This window comes from Amblyomma mixtum, chromosome 9 (genome assembly GCF_055824585.1).
Source record: "Amblyomma mixtum isolate Tamu chromosome 9, ASM5582458v1, whole genome shotgun sequence".
Classification (NCBI taxonomy): Eukaryota; Metazoa; Arthropoda; class Arachnida; order Ixodida; family Ixodidae; genus Amblyomma; species Amblyomma mixtum.
In genome coordinates this window covers 62276879-62290420 of record NC_143020.1, presented here as the reverse complement: position 1 = coordinate 62290420, position 13542 = coordinate 62276879, and the positions used below count along the sequence as shown (strand labels likewise).

Genomic DNA, 13542 nt, shown 5'->3' with positions numbered 1-13542 from the left:
CAAGCTACATTAGAGAAAATAGTTTTAGAAAATGTTGACATCAATGAGATAAATGAAAAATTCACGAATTGTATCTTAGCTGCCGCACATTTAGCTATTCCTCAATCCTCTGGAATAGTAAAACAAAATCACAAATACTGGTACACAAAACAATGTAAAGATGCAAAAAAGAAACAAAACAAAGCCTGGGGCATTTTTCGGAGATATCCAACACATGAGAATCTCATAAACTTTAAAAAAGCAAGAGCAAAAGCACGATACATCAGACGCAACGCAGAAAGGGCATCATGGCAACAGTACATATCCTCGATAAACAGCTCAATAACATCCAAAAAAATGTGGGAGCAGGTGCGGAAATTCACTGGAAATTTTACTCCTTTCACATTTCCAATGCTAACAACACCCGGTACTCAAACAACATTAGAAGAGCAGGCCAACATATTGGGTGAGCATTTTGCTACAGTATCAAGCTCAGCCAACTACACACACTCTTTTCAAAAGCACAAAACAATAGTAGAAAAACAAAAACTTCCCTTCAGAACATGCATACATGAAGACTACAATCAGCTAATTACAATGCAGGAACTAAACGCAGTACTAACATCCGGTAAAAAGACAGCACCAGGCCCAGACAATATACATTATGTCATGCTTGCTCACCTCTCTGAGACTGCCATAGAAGCTCTCCTAAAATTTTTCAATAAAATATGGATGAGTGGAGAAATCCCCCAAGCATGGAGAGAAGCAATCATTGTACCCTTTCTAAAACCTGGCAAACCACCAACTAGTCCCACCAGTTACAGGCCAATAGCACTCACTAGCTGTATAGCAAAATCATTCGAAAGCATTCTAAACATCAGACTAACTTTCATACTTCAGTCCCGGCAACTTTTAGATATACACCAATGCGGGTTTAAAAAGACATGTTCCACAACTGATCACCTTGTTCGCTTTGAGAACACAGTCCGGGAAGCGTTCATCCACAAGCAACACTGTATCGGGGTTTTCTTCGACCTGGAGAAGGCTTACGATACCACGTGGAGGTTCGGTATCCTCCGTGACCTAGCGGACCTAGGTATCCGAGGCAGGATGCTGAGCTGTTTGAACGACTTCCTAACCAACCGCACGTTCCGAGTCCGCCTAGGCGCAACCTTCTCCAACACTTTTATTCAAGAAACTGGCGTACCCCAGGGGTGCATCCTCAGCACGACCTTATTCATAATCAAAATGAACTCAATAGGCAAAGTAATCCCAAAATCCATAATGTACTCAGTTTACGTAGATGACCTCCAAATAGCATGTACGTCTTCCAGCATACCTACCTGTGAGCGACAGATACAAATAACAATAAATAAACTGGCCACCTGGGCAGATAGAAACGGATTTAGATTTTCTCCTCAGAAAACAGTAGCGGTTCTATTCTCTTTGAGACGAGACCTACAGGCCGACCCCACACTATATCTAAACCAGACCCCATTACCTGTCAAACAAGAGCATAAATTTCTAGGGGTAACTTTCGATAAAAAGCTCAGTTTCTTGCCACATATAAACAGCCTAAAGAAAAAAGCTTCCCAGGCCCTCAATGTACTGAAACTACTGTCAAGAAAACGCTGGGGGTCTGATAGGGCATGCCTGTTACATATATATCGTTCTCTGGTTCGCTCTAAGTTAGACTATGGGTCCATCGTATATGGCTCAGCAAGACCATCCTACATAAAACGACTGGATCCTATCCACAATCTTGGTTTAAGGTTGTCTTCAGGTGCTTACAGAACTTCACCAATAGCAAGTCTGTATGTGGAAATGAATGAACCTTCCTTAGAAGATCGAAGAACTGCACTAACTTGTACATACATCCTCAAAATCCTTTCACAGCCCAAACATCTCTGTTACCCAATTGCCACGAAATGCCCATCCCGAATACTCTTCAATAACAAGCCTCACGCGATTAAGCCGTTGCTCTTGCGCTTCGAAGAAAAATGCCAAGCTCTGGACATACTAAACGAAATTAAAAATATTGCCCCAACACACGAAGCGCTACCACCGTGGTACACTCTCCCCACAGTGTGTGACGTCACACTAACACGCTTCAGTAAAACCTGTACACCACACGACCATATAATACAAGAATATCTAGCACTACAAGAAAAATACAGAAATTACACTGCATTTTATACTGACGGGTCAAAAACTCATGCTCATGTAGGAAGCGCACGCAGTAATACAAGGAAAAAATGAACATGCAGTACGACTTCCCTCATGTGCTACAGTTTTCACCGCGGAGTGTTATGCTATTAGTGTCGCGGTACAGAAAATAACAAATGAAAACATCAAAAACAGCATCATATATACAGATTCACTGAGCGTCCTTACAGCATTAAACTCCAAAAATGCCACAGAACCACTGATTGGAAGCATCATACACAATATAGTAAAGGTCACAGCACAAAAACATGTTATAAAATTCTGCTGGGTTCCCAGTCACATTGGCATTAGGGATAATGAGAGAGCCGACATGTGTGCTGCACAAACCAGAACCATGGAAATAAAACATGTGAATTTGCCTCCTAGGGATTACATGAAGTTAGTGCATAGCAAACTAAGAGCCAAATGGCAAGCTTCTTGGGAAAATGAAAGAAACAACAAGCTGCATACTGTAAAGCCGATTTTGAAAGAATGGAAATCATGCCGTCATAAAGAACGTTTTATCGAAGTAATTTTATGTCGTTTACGCATAGGCCACACACACATCACCCATAACTTCTTATTAACAAAAAAAGACAAACCAGTGTGTGAAATGTGTGGTGAGGACCTCACAGTGAATCACATTTTAATCTCTTGTTCTCATCTCGAAGAACTTCGAAAAAAATTTTTTACGGTATTTTACAATGAATACATTCCATTTCATCCCGCATTGCTTTTAGGCGAGCAAACACCTGTCGAATTTTCACTTGTTTGTAAGTTTCTAAAGAAAGCCAATGTTTTAAATCTATTATAATGTAACCTCTGTACACTTGACGTAACATCATCTAACCTTGTGTTTGGCGCATGATAGCCATAGTTGCTTATGCGCCATAAAACCCCATATAACTAACTAACTAACCTTAGCCAGGAACCCGCATCAAAAATCACGTCAGTGCTCCCTAGTTACATCACACCACCAGTCTCCTATGTACGGGAGTCATCTATGTGCTGCCATGGTTTCATGGCAAGGTGAAATGTATTCCTGCATTTTAAAGGCTGCTTCTGAGGCACTGAGGGGACACGGTGCTCATCGAACATACCTTCCCTGTGTACAAGTGGCTACTGTTAAACACTGCCTCCTGTAATTGAGGCTTTCCCTTGTGCTTATTCTGCTTTTCTGAGTGTCATTTTGCAGGCAAATCAAGCATATTAGCTGGAGAAGGAATGCCAATTGCTGGCTAAACAACCTGTATGGACAGCTGCTGCCGAACTATGCAAATAATATCCTCAGGCTCATATCCTTTCCAACTGTGTGTCTGGTGCTCTGAATATCCATGTGCCAAGTTCGGGTCATCAGAATCTATCTTGTTGATTTTTGACAAGAACAACATGCGTCTCGATTTGGCAGCACCTATACATGGTCTGGAGAGCATTTTGGAGCTTAGGCTTACGACCTTTTGTGGAATTTCTGGTCTTTTCGTTGCTTTCACTTTTATCTGTGTTGAGCTGCATGGAATGAAAGTTTTTGCAGCCAAGATTATCTGGCCAAGATTATCAAATGACGCATTGCTAAAGATACCAGAACTGAAATTGCATGTTAGCTGGTAGAAAACATCAGTTTCAAATATTTGTACTCCAGCTAACAGTGCATTGCCAATTGCTCTTCTTTTTTCCTATCCGTATCCTTTCACATTTTGTGTCTAGAGAAAAAGACTTCAGAGAGTGCTGTCAGATCTGGTGTTTGTGCATTGTCCCTACCCATTTGTGCATTGCCGTCTACACAAAAGCACACATGTGCCAGTGCGTGGGGCATTTGTGTTCATTCCAAAGTGACACTCCTTTGCTCTCTGTTATTTTGCAGCCCATCATTGATAAGCCCGTGCAAGGTTCCAGAGGAAGAAACCTTCAATACCACGCCAGCCACCCTTTCATGACTCCACTGGTTCATGTTCATAACCTCGAAAATCGCATGTGCAGTGATCTCAGTGCATTGTGTCTATTCACAAAGTGGGTTGGAAATGGCTGATGTAATTGCTTCAATTACACGGATCTTAATAATGAGAAAAATGGGCATCACCCTCGACATAAAAATTTCATTTAGTGAACTCGTTTCGTAAACCATGTAATTCTGTCCCCAGAAATTACAACAGGCTCGCTGAAAGGTCAAGGAAATAGGGTATAACGGGTGGCTGCTTAGTTGTCTCTCGAGTTGTTACTGATGTTTGGGAGGTACCAGGTTCTTTTTGCTCGTTTTCACTTGATATTGGTTGAGCAGAAAGCATTGGAGTACAGTATTTGAGCAGTTTGAGCTCTCAGTTAAATTCCCATTTCAGTTGGGGTACTAACAGAACACCTGACCTCGTACAGTGGTCGAACGCAGCCCATGACCTATGTACTCTCGCGGTATGCACTCAGTAGTAGAAGTATTAGAATCACAATATTTGGTCACACAAAACCAAGCACCAAGAAAGGATTATGCCTGTCGTGCAAGGGCCAGTGGTCTTGCAGCTATCTTGGACAAGCCAGGCACTCCACACAAAAAAGGGTTGCACAGGGGATGGGAGGATACGGAATTCTCCTCCTGCATTCCACAAGGCAGTCAATGAAATTAGCATATGTTTCAGGGTAGTTATAACATTCTGGAGATTTCACACATATTTGGAAGAAAGTCTGTGCCAGTGCCTGTAGGGCGTTGCATGGTAATTAACTTTGAGAATTGTAAAAAAATTAAGAAGCTCGTGGTCATCTTAAATAAAGGAGAGGCATTCGTTCCAAACCATTATGCTCGGTTAAAAATACAAATTGCAAATAATGACACCTTTATTTTTGGTGCAAAATGGGGTGAATCTGACTCCATCCTATTATTCAGAAATCGAAGCAAGATCTTTGTAACTGAAGTGATGGTCATTGCGAAAGAATGTGCGAGATCACACGAAAGAGAACAATATGAATTACGCCGGACATTGTGTGTGAATTGATTATTTCATTTATAAGATATTATTTCGTGTTTTTCTCTTAAAGCAGAAACATCGAGGGTGAATATTGCATCCATTAAAATAATTTGCCTTTTGGTGCGTGTGTGACTGACACATCAATCTTTATATTGATTCCTTCGCTGTATAGCTGCAGATATTTTCAAATGCTTGCTTATGCACGTAAACATTTCATGCTTACTTTACTCTGTTACGGGAGAAGCAGAGATTTTTTGTGACTAATTCTACATGGTATCATATTTACCACTGTTCACTACTTTATGGGCATTTTTATGGCTTTGCTGAAGCGTACGCTATGATTCCTTGTGGTTGGTCACAGGTGACTGACATTACTTTGTCATGTGCTAAGCATTCCTGACTCTGTCCAAGCTATGTTTGTTGCTGTGTCCATTTAGCCTGCATTGTGACGTCTTCCGTTCCGTTTTGAGGCTCTTTTAAGAGCAGGCGACGTTTGGCTGTATGGGGTGGATCGTGGCAATGTTTTATTTTTGTTTTCTACTACTGAATGCTGTTCTGCACATTTGTAATTCATTGTGTATGGACTTCGATTCATGGTCATTGTATGGACCTTGAACTATCTTTGAGGAGAGGAGATGATTTTATTATGATGTGAAGACATTTGAGAAAATTTGCCTGCCTAATGTTTGTGTAGAGCTCTGTGCTTTATGGACCCTGTTGACCCTGTACTCCCCTATTACCTCTGTGCTGTGTTGATCTATTGAAGCTGTGCTCTTTACCCTGTTGCCCAAGGCAATGCAAGATTTACCACATTTACTCGTCTAGGACCCGCACTGTTTTTTCCTTGTTTTTTTTTTAGTTTTGCCGGACTGAGGTCTTTACACGTGTCAGGTCTGCATGCCTCACAAAATGCCTGTAAAACTGATTTAGTGTTGCTGCGATTCTGCTCAGAATAATGCAATATGTGATGACAAGTTATACTTTTATTCTTTATTTCTTGCTGCATTCACTTTCTCTGAACCAGTGGCATAGTCATTGGAACGTACACCTCGCATGTATTATGTGCAGGGTTGTAATCTCAGTACTAGCACTGGGTACCCACCAGTGATGCAATACGCAAGTTTTCCCCCTAGCTTGTGCTGGGTGCAGTGCTTGGAAATGGTCCTTTAATCCCAACTTGTGTCGAAGAAAGTGCCTTGAGCCGTAACCCTCTTTAGCCAAAGCTGCTCTTGCACCATCTAACTTATTAACATCAGCTTTCACTCTCCTTATGTTCCGATGAGCTCACCTCATCAGCATATTTCCAGAGGTTTTTTCCATGCCATTCATTGTGCTAGATGTGCCGGTCACCTTAAACATCTTTCAGAGTAGCGCATTGCAAAGCTCAGTGCTGATACTTTCCTCTTTTTTTGCTCAATTTTTCATCCATATTGGAGATGTGGGCCTTGTGCGAGTAAATATGTTATGCTCTAACTGCGCTCGACACACAGTAGTGAGCCGTTTCAGATGTGCTTCTACTGATTTGGTTAATGGCTCTCTTGGAGCTGCTGCAGGGGAAACACTGTGTTGGACATGTTGGCCACACTCGTGGGCAGCTTTAATCTTGGCTGCAAGCAAGCCTCCTGACAATTTTTTACCAGTTCTCAGGCTCTGAAAGTATTTCTCCTGCGTGCGGTATGAAGGGTGTAGGAGGTCTACAAAAAAAAAAAAAAGGAATCCTGTCCCAATGTGTTTTGTCTCTAAGCATAACTCACACTCGTTAGTTTTTAAGCCTGCGTAGGCAGACTTGTACAGTCCTTCCCATGAAGCCAGTTACCGTGCAAGCGAACAGGTCTATGAAGTGGCTGTTGGTTTTCTTGCAACAGCTTTCTGATTTTTTTAGGTAACTGTGATTTTTTCATGGGCATAGTTATTGTTCTCAACTGTGTGCAGAATCAAGAGTTTGGAATGTTTGCATTGGAACTAGATTGTTTTGAAGCCTAACCAACTGAAATTACACAACCTGGAACAACTGTTGTATGAGATTGCATTCTATTTTTCATTCTATTCCATGCAAGTTAGCTGCACATCTAATCCTCTGTCTTATTAATGTAAACTATCTTTCACATGCAGGCTTGACCACCAGAGGCTGCAAATACGAAACATTTTCTGGACAAAACTCGTCAGGTTAGAATCTGCAGTTTTTCTCCGTAAATGCATTCCTGAAGGTTTTTTTCAAAGAGCAGTATGAAGGATACAGAAACTTCAGATCATAGAACTGTGGTGAATTGTGATGATATTTACCTTTGATATTCTGGAACGCTGTTTTCCATAATATGTGAACTATGACCTGACTGTCATAATCCAGTGAGTTCTAGGCATTGATGTAAGGACTTGTACACGGGTCCAAGGCCTCATAAGATTTTTAGCCGTTTGCTTTTTATACCGTCTAAGGAGCAAATAAAGAAAACAAAAGTGGTAGTGTGGTGTTTGCTAAACTTAGATAACTGCCATTTGTTTAGCTATTAGGCCACTTGGGTGGGCTTAGGACAGCGCCTGTCATGATGCCGATACTGCAAGCATTTTGAATCTATTTCTAAGGCTACCCTATTTCGTTGGGAAGGATGACATTTTTTGCAGCTGAAATGTTTTCAGCTGCTTGCAGAATTTATTCTAGGGATATCATTCCTCGGGCCTGAATTCTCCTTAATGAATAAAACTTTTCATAAACATCCAGAGCTCTTGTCGAATATGTCCTCCACATTGATCTTTATTTCCCTAGCTCCAAGTGAGCTTTGCAATGTTGGTTCATGCATTTGAGTGGAAGTATTCTGCCTTTATAACACAGGTTCAGTCGTCACACCGAGTGACCATGGCGTGCCTCCTGTGCAAGATTCAACTGCTCAAAGGCGCCTAGGGAGCCACTGCGTGGAATCTACTCCTTCTGGCATGGGTAACCGCCGCGGTAAACCCAGAGGAAATAAACTGCACAAATGCACCCACTGCAACAAGAGATTCAAACGAAGATACCAGCTTGTGGTGCATCTCCGTTTCCATACTGGTGACCGCCCATACCATTGTGACGACTGTGGGATCAGCTTTGCAGATAGGTCCAATCTTAATGCACATCAGCGCACCCACACTGGTGAACGTCCTTACCATTGTGACCACTGTGGTAGCAGCTTTGCACAAAAGTTCACCCTAGAGCAACACCAGCGCACACACACAGGCGAGCGTCCTTACCGTTGTGACTATTGTGATAGCAGCTTTGCACAGAGAAGCAGCCTGGTAGTGCACATCCGTACCCACACGGGTGAAAAGCCGTATCAGTGCCAGCTGTGCCCCATGGCCTTTGTAGTACGTTCAGATCTTGCGCGGCATGTTAGATCCCATAAGGGCGAAAAGCCCTTCCAGTGTGACTTGTGCCAAAAGACATACTCTCGGGGGCAAAATTTAAAACTCCACAAAAAGGCAATTCACAAAGAATAGGAGTGGTTTGTGATGCCCATAGTCAATATGTTTTCCTAGCTACCTTTTTATATGCAAGGTAACAAGATTCTAGCTGAATGCCCTTTGAAAGATGTTGGTAGCCATCCCTCATCATAATTTACATTTTAAGTTTTGTTCACTTTTACGGAGTTTTCAGATAAATACATTTATAGTTGCCGTAGACTACGCAGACACGCGCTCTAAGAATTTCCTGAACACGGAAAGTAAGCCTGGTATGTTCGTAAACTTACATGAATGGAAACAAAATCAGTCATATGTGGATGGCATCACTTCTTGTTGGAGAGAGACTTTTAACAACTCTGTACCCAATATTAGAGAGAGATTTAGCATACCGGAGATGTAATAGCATAGATGTATGCTGTTTTACCGCAAATTGAATACGTGCACATAGTGGTATGGTTGCAATCAGGCAGGGTCACTGCGCATCGGAGCCGGCATTCAGTAAACCAGTCTATGCTACTACAGCTCTGGTACGCTAAATCTCTCTATTGTTTGTGCCATTTGTCTGCCTGCCTCAGTGAAGAGAGTCGCGGGGTAAAACATGCACAACTATTCTTTTTATTCATGCAGTCTGAGTGGGTGTATTTTTGTAACAGTCATTATAAATTCACTCATTAATATCATTGAGCCTATTTCTGTTTGTATGACAACACAGGAATTTTCACTCTTGTGTTAATCTTTGTGTGTTTATTCCAGCAGTGCTAGTAGCAGGAATGAGTGGGGAAAACCAGGTGTCTCACCTCATATTGATGTGTCTTGCATTAGTCTGCATGCTTTATAACAGTTTTCTCTTCTCTGGTATGAAAGCCAACAAAAAGAGGTCACAAACATCAACATCACCTTTTCTCAGAGTGCTATCTCAGCTGGATATAAATGGCATAATATTTGTGGAGCGTTATGCCCACACCATTTTTAATCTGTTTTCGCTGTCAAGATATCAGCTGTGTGTGACCATTTCATTTTGTGCTGGCTTCTTGGTTCTGTTGGTGTTACTTGAAAAAGCCTTATTTTTTCACATAAGGTGTTCTTGATAACAAGCTGCAGGAGTCACGGCTACTGAAACAAAAAATACTGTGATTAGTGCCTGCGAGAAACATTGTAATCTTGTAGTGTATTGTAACGCACGTAATTTGGTTCATTTTTGGTTTGGTTTGGTTTATGGGGTTTAACGTCCCAAAGCGACTGAGGATATGAGAGACGCCGTAGTGGAGGGCTCTGGAAATTTCGACCACCTGGGGTTCTTTAACGTGCACTGACATCGCACAGTACACGGGCCTCGAATTTCTCCTCCAAAGAAATTCAACCGCCGCAGCCGGGATTGAACCCGCGTCTTTCGGGCCAGCAGCCGAGCACCTAGCCACTGAGCCACCGCGGCGGCATTTTTGGTCATTTTTGTGAAATTGCTTAGTGCACATAAGTATTTTATTCTAGTTTCCATTACACATTGTTGAATACATTGCGCTGTTTGTAAGGTGTTCGTGATAACTAGTTGCAAGGGTTGTGACTGCTGAAACAAAGCTTAATTGGTGCCCATGAAAAACATTGTTATTTTTTGTTGTGTATTATAAAGTTCATAATTTAGGTTGTGTGAAATTGCACATGAGTATTTTATTACTGTTGCCATTACAAAATCGTGAATACCTTCTGACTGTTTGTAAAACTTACTTGACCTGTTGTGCATTAAATTCAAAAGCAGTGGAGTTCTTTGGTTAGCCTACCTCTTCAAATAGCTGATGTTTCCTTTTTTTTTGTAGCGTTATGCTTCGAGCATCCACAGACATCAAATCAAATCAATTTATTTAGCATTTCTTTCAATACAGAAATAAATGCAAGGATAAGAACAAAAAGCTGCTTCTCGAGCAGCTTGACAACGGTTCTTACCCCTTGTTTTCTCTTGGCAACGGATAACAGCAGAAATAATACAAAGCTGCGATTAAAATTGTACGAAGATAAGAGCATGCAGTATACATAGAAACTGTAAACACAAAATATATAGTAAACACAAAATACATAATATACATAGTAATTCCAAACAAAAATGCTGCATATTAGTAAAAAGTAATAATACCGGTTCAATGTAACTAATAGACATGGATTCAATAAGACGAATACTAATACTTAATCACCAATATTTTTCACACTAAAGAACATCTAACGGCGAAATTGATATATGGCTATACAGGACTAAAAACATTTCCTGCTACATTTGCAGGCATAGAAGCACAGACCACAGTTTTACCACAGACAGTGTAATGCAGCCACCATTAAAAATACGTGCACAAAAGGCTGCAATAATAAAACAAGATTTCAAAACATTGACGTTATCTCCCTAAATTGTGAGTGAACAAACACTTAAGGTGTTGTTTCGATAGTGCGTGGATGTCCGTGTTTGAATTATGATGGTTGTTAAGTAAAGTAGGCATAATGTATTGTAGTCTGTTGTGACCATGATTCGTGCGGGAAAACCGCACCAACCATATCACAACGGCACATCATTTTGCCTTGCTTCCAGAAAAGAATTTTTATCATCATTTGCTTCAGCACTTGGAGCTGGTCCCCATAGCAAGGCTATCCTGTCTGATGGCATTGCATTCCTGTGGCACGACAATTGGTGGTGGTTTTTTCGGTTGCTTTGGAGAAAACTTTAAACCTGTTTTTTCTCGGGTGCTGTGCATTTACATGTTGTTACATGCATCCATTCTGATAAGAAACATTAAGCAACCGTTTCTGTGAATTCATATAAATAGCCTCTGCTTTTTTCCGTTGCACGTTGTGAAGGCCTTTCCATGTCTTGCATTCGCATTCTTTGAAGCTCAAGCACAGTTAACCCATATACGCCTCGCATTCTATGTGTAGTGCACCGCTCTTTTTTGTGCAGAAACTCAAAGTTTATTCTGTAAAAGCTTGCACCTGCTAACGTAGGCTCAAGGGGCTCAACTTTTTTTATGCAAGGATCGCATTGGGTTCGTTGAGTTTTTTGCATTGTATGCATTCTGCAAGATCGCACTGTCTTCTCTGGAGGCCAGTTTTGAAATCTGGCCCCATTGACTACATTGTAATTCTGCAAGAAAAACACAATATTTTTGCATTGTCATAAGGGAACCACCTTGCGTGATGAGAAATGCGATTTTATAGTTGATGTAAAATGCTTGAAGGTTTAGCTCACTTAACAAGCGGCGGTGGCTCAATGGTTATGGTGCTCGGCTGCTGACCCGGAAGATGCAGGTTCGATTCTGCCCGCGGCGATCAAATCATGATGGAGCTGAAATTCTAGAGGCTCGTGTACTGTGCATTGTCAGTGCCCGTTAAAAAACCCCAGTTGGTTGAAATTTCCGGAGCCCTTCACTACGGTGTCTCTCATAGCCTGAGTCGATTTCGGACGTTAAACCCCATAAACCAAACTTAACCAAACACTTGAGAAGAAGCGGATTTTGCTTGTATCCTGCATTGTAGGACGGATTGAAATTTGGTGTAAAGAAAAATATTTCCGCCAATGAAAGAACCGTTCTGAATTGTGAAGTGCAATAAACATTTTATATCGAAAATTATTTCAGTTTTTTTCATATTTCTGAAGTTTCGGTACGTACATGTTGAGCTGTGTTCTTGGAGAATGTGTACAGCCTTTGTCAAAAGTATACACCCCAAGGGGTCTGCTTCTGAAACCTGCAGTGCAGCTCCTCTTGCATACTCGGGGACTCTAATCTTACGAAGGAAGGAGGAATTTAAGTCCTCAACCCTCCCAAGCTTAGGAAAGATAGAATCAATCAGTAAATGAATCAGTCAACCAACCAATAAAAAAATCTTTAGTAATAAATACCAGTTCAGACGTTCTTACAGATATATTATTCCGCAGGCAGTCACAAAGCAAGGGTTATGTTGGGACCTCTGAAGATTGTGCTTAAATGTTAGGAAAACTGTACGAAGGCATTCTCTTTCCAACATTTATCGTGTGGGCCGGTCACATTTGGACGATGCAAGACTTGGACTTTTTGCGGAATCCTGTTAGTGGGGTTTTCCAGATATCGCATGAGATGAGAACGAGATGGCCAATGATCCCTTTTGAACAATCACAACGTGAAAGCCCCAGTTTTCTGTTTCATACATAACGTGACACATGCTTAAAGGAGTAGAGTCATCCAACTTTTGGGTGCGTGTTTTCTTCTTTGAAATGATGGGTAATTGCATTATTATACGTGAATTGCCATATGCTTTTCTCCTACAACCGCGTAATAATTTATCGAATTTCTTGGTTTCAGCAGCCGAGCGATGACTGCGACATCAAAGTGTGATTACAGGTCACGTGAGGCATGAAAAAACTGCAATATAATCGGTGCTTCTGCAGACGCTGCTATTCCGGCTGTTGAGAAAGGCTGGCTTCAGCACTGTAGTGAATTAAAACGATGAAGCAGCAATTATGTCGCAGTTTTTCCATACCTCAATTGACCTATAACCTCTCTTTGACGTTGAACCTATCGTTCGGTTGTTGAAACAGAAACAGCATGACAGAAAAATTCAATCATACACGAGTTTAGTTTGCATACCTGGGCGCTGCCACGTTTGTTTTACACGAGCGCAGATGACGCAGAAGCCCAAGCGGCAGTGCTTTATTTGAGCTATGGGACGATGGAATGGAGAAAGGGGTAATGATGACTTGGCGAGTTCCAGAGAGGATTCTTTTCATCCTGGGTATATCGTTTGGCGAGTTGGGATGCATCTGATCTTGTGAAGAAGATGTGCTTGTAGTTATGGTGCTGTAGACCTTTGTGGGCCGCTTCGTCTGCTCTCTCATTGGCCGAGATGCCGCAGTGAGCTGGAATCCACTGTAATATTATAACGTGGCTTTCAGCAACAGTCAAGTGGTGCAGGCATCCAGTGTCATGAGAAATGGGCTGGTGATTTGTTCTCTTCAGTAGGCTGG

At 41.6% G+C, this 13542-nt stretch overlaps 1 protein-coding gene across 1 annotated transcript in view; it reads left to right on the top strand.

The window, feature by feature from the left end:
• Positions 1-12169, top strand: part of LOC149329301 (uncharacterized) — a 33627-nt gene extending 21458 nt beyond the window's left edge. The window contains exons 3-4 of the mRNA XM_089559224.1: positions 7128-7301; positions 7963-12169. Coding sequence (XP_089415350.1) covers positions 7128-7301; positions 7963-8603 — 815 coding nt within the window. The 3' untranslated portion in view covers positions 8604-12169. The remainder of the gene's footprint in view (positions 1-7127; positions 7302-7962) is intronic.
• The last annotated feature ends 1373 nt before the right edge of the window (positions 12170-13542 follow it).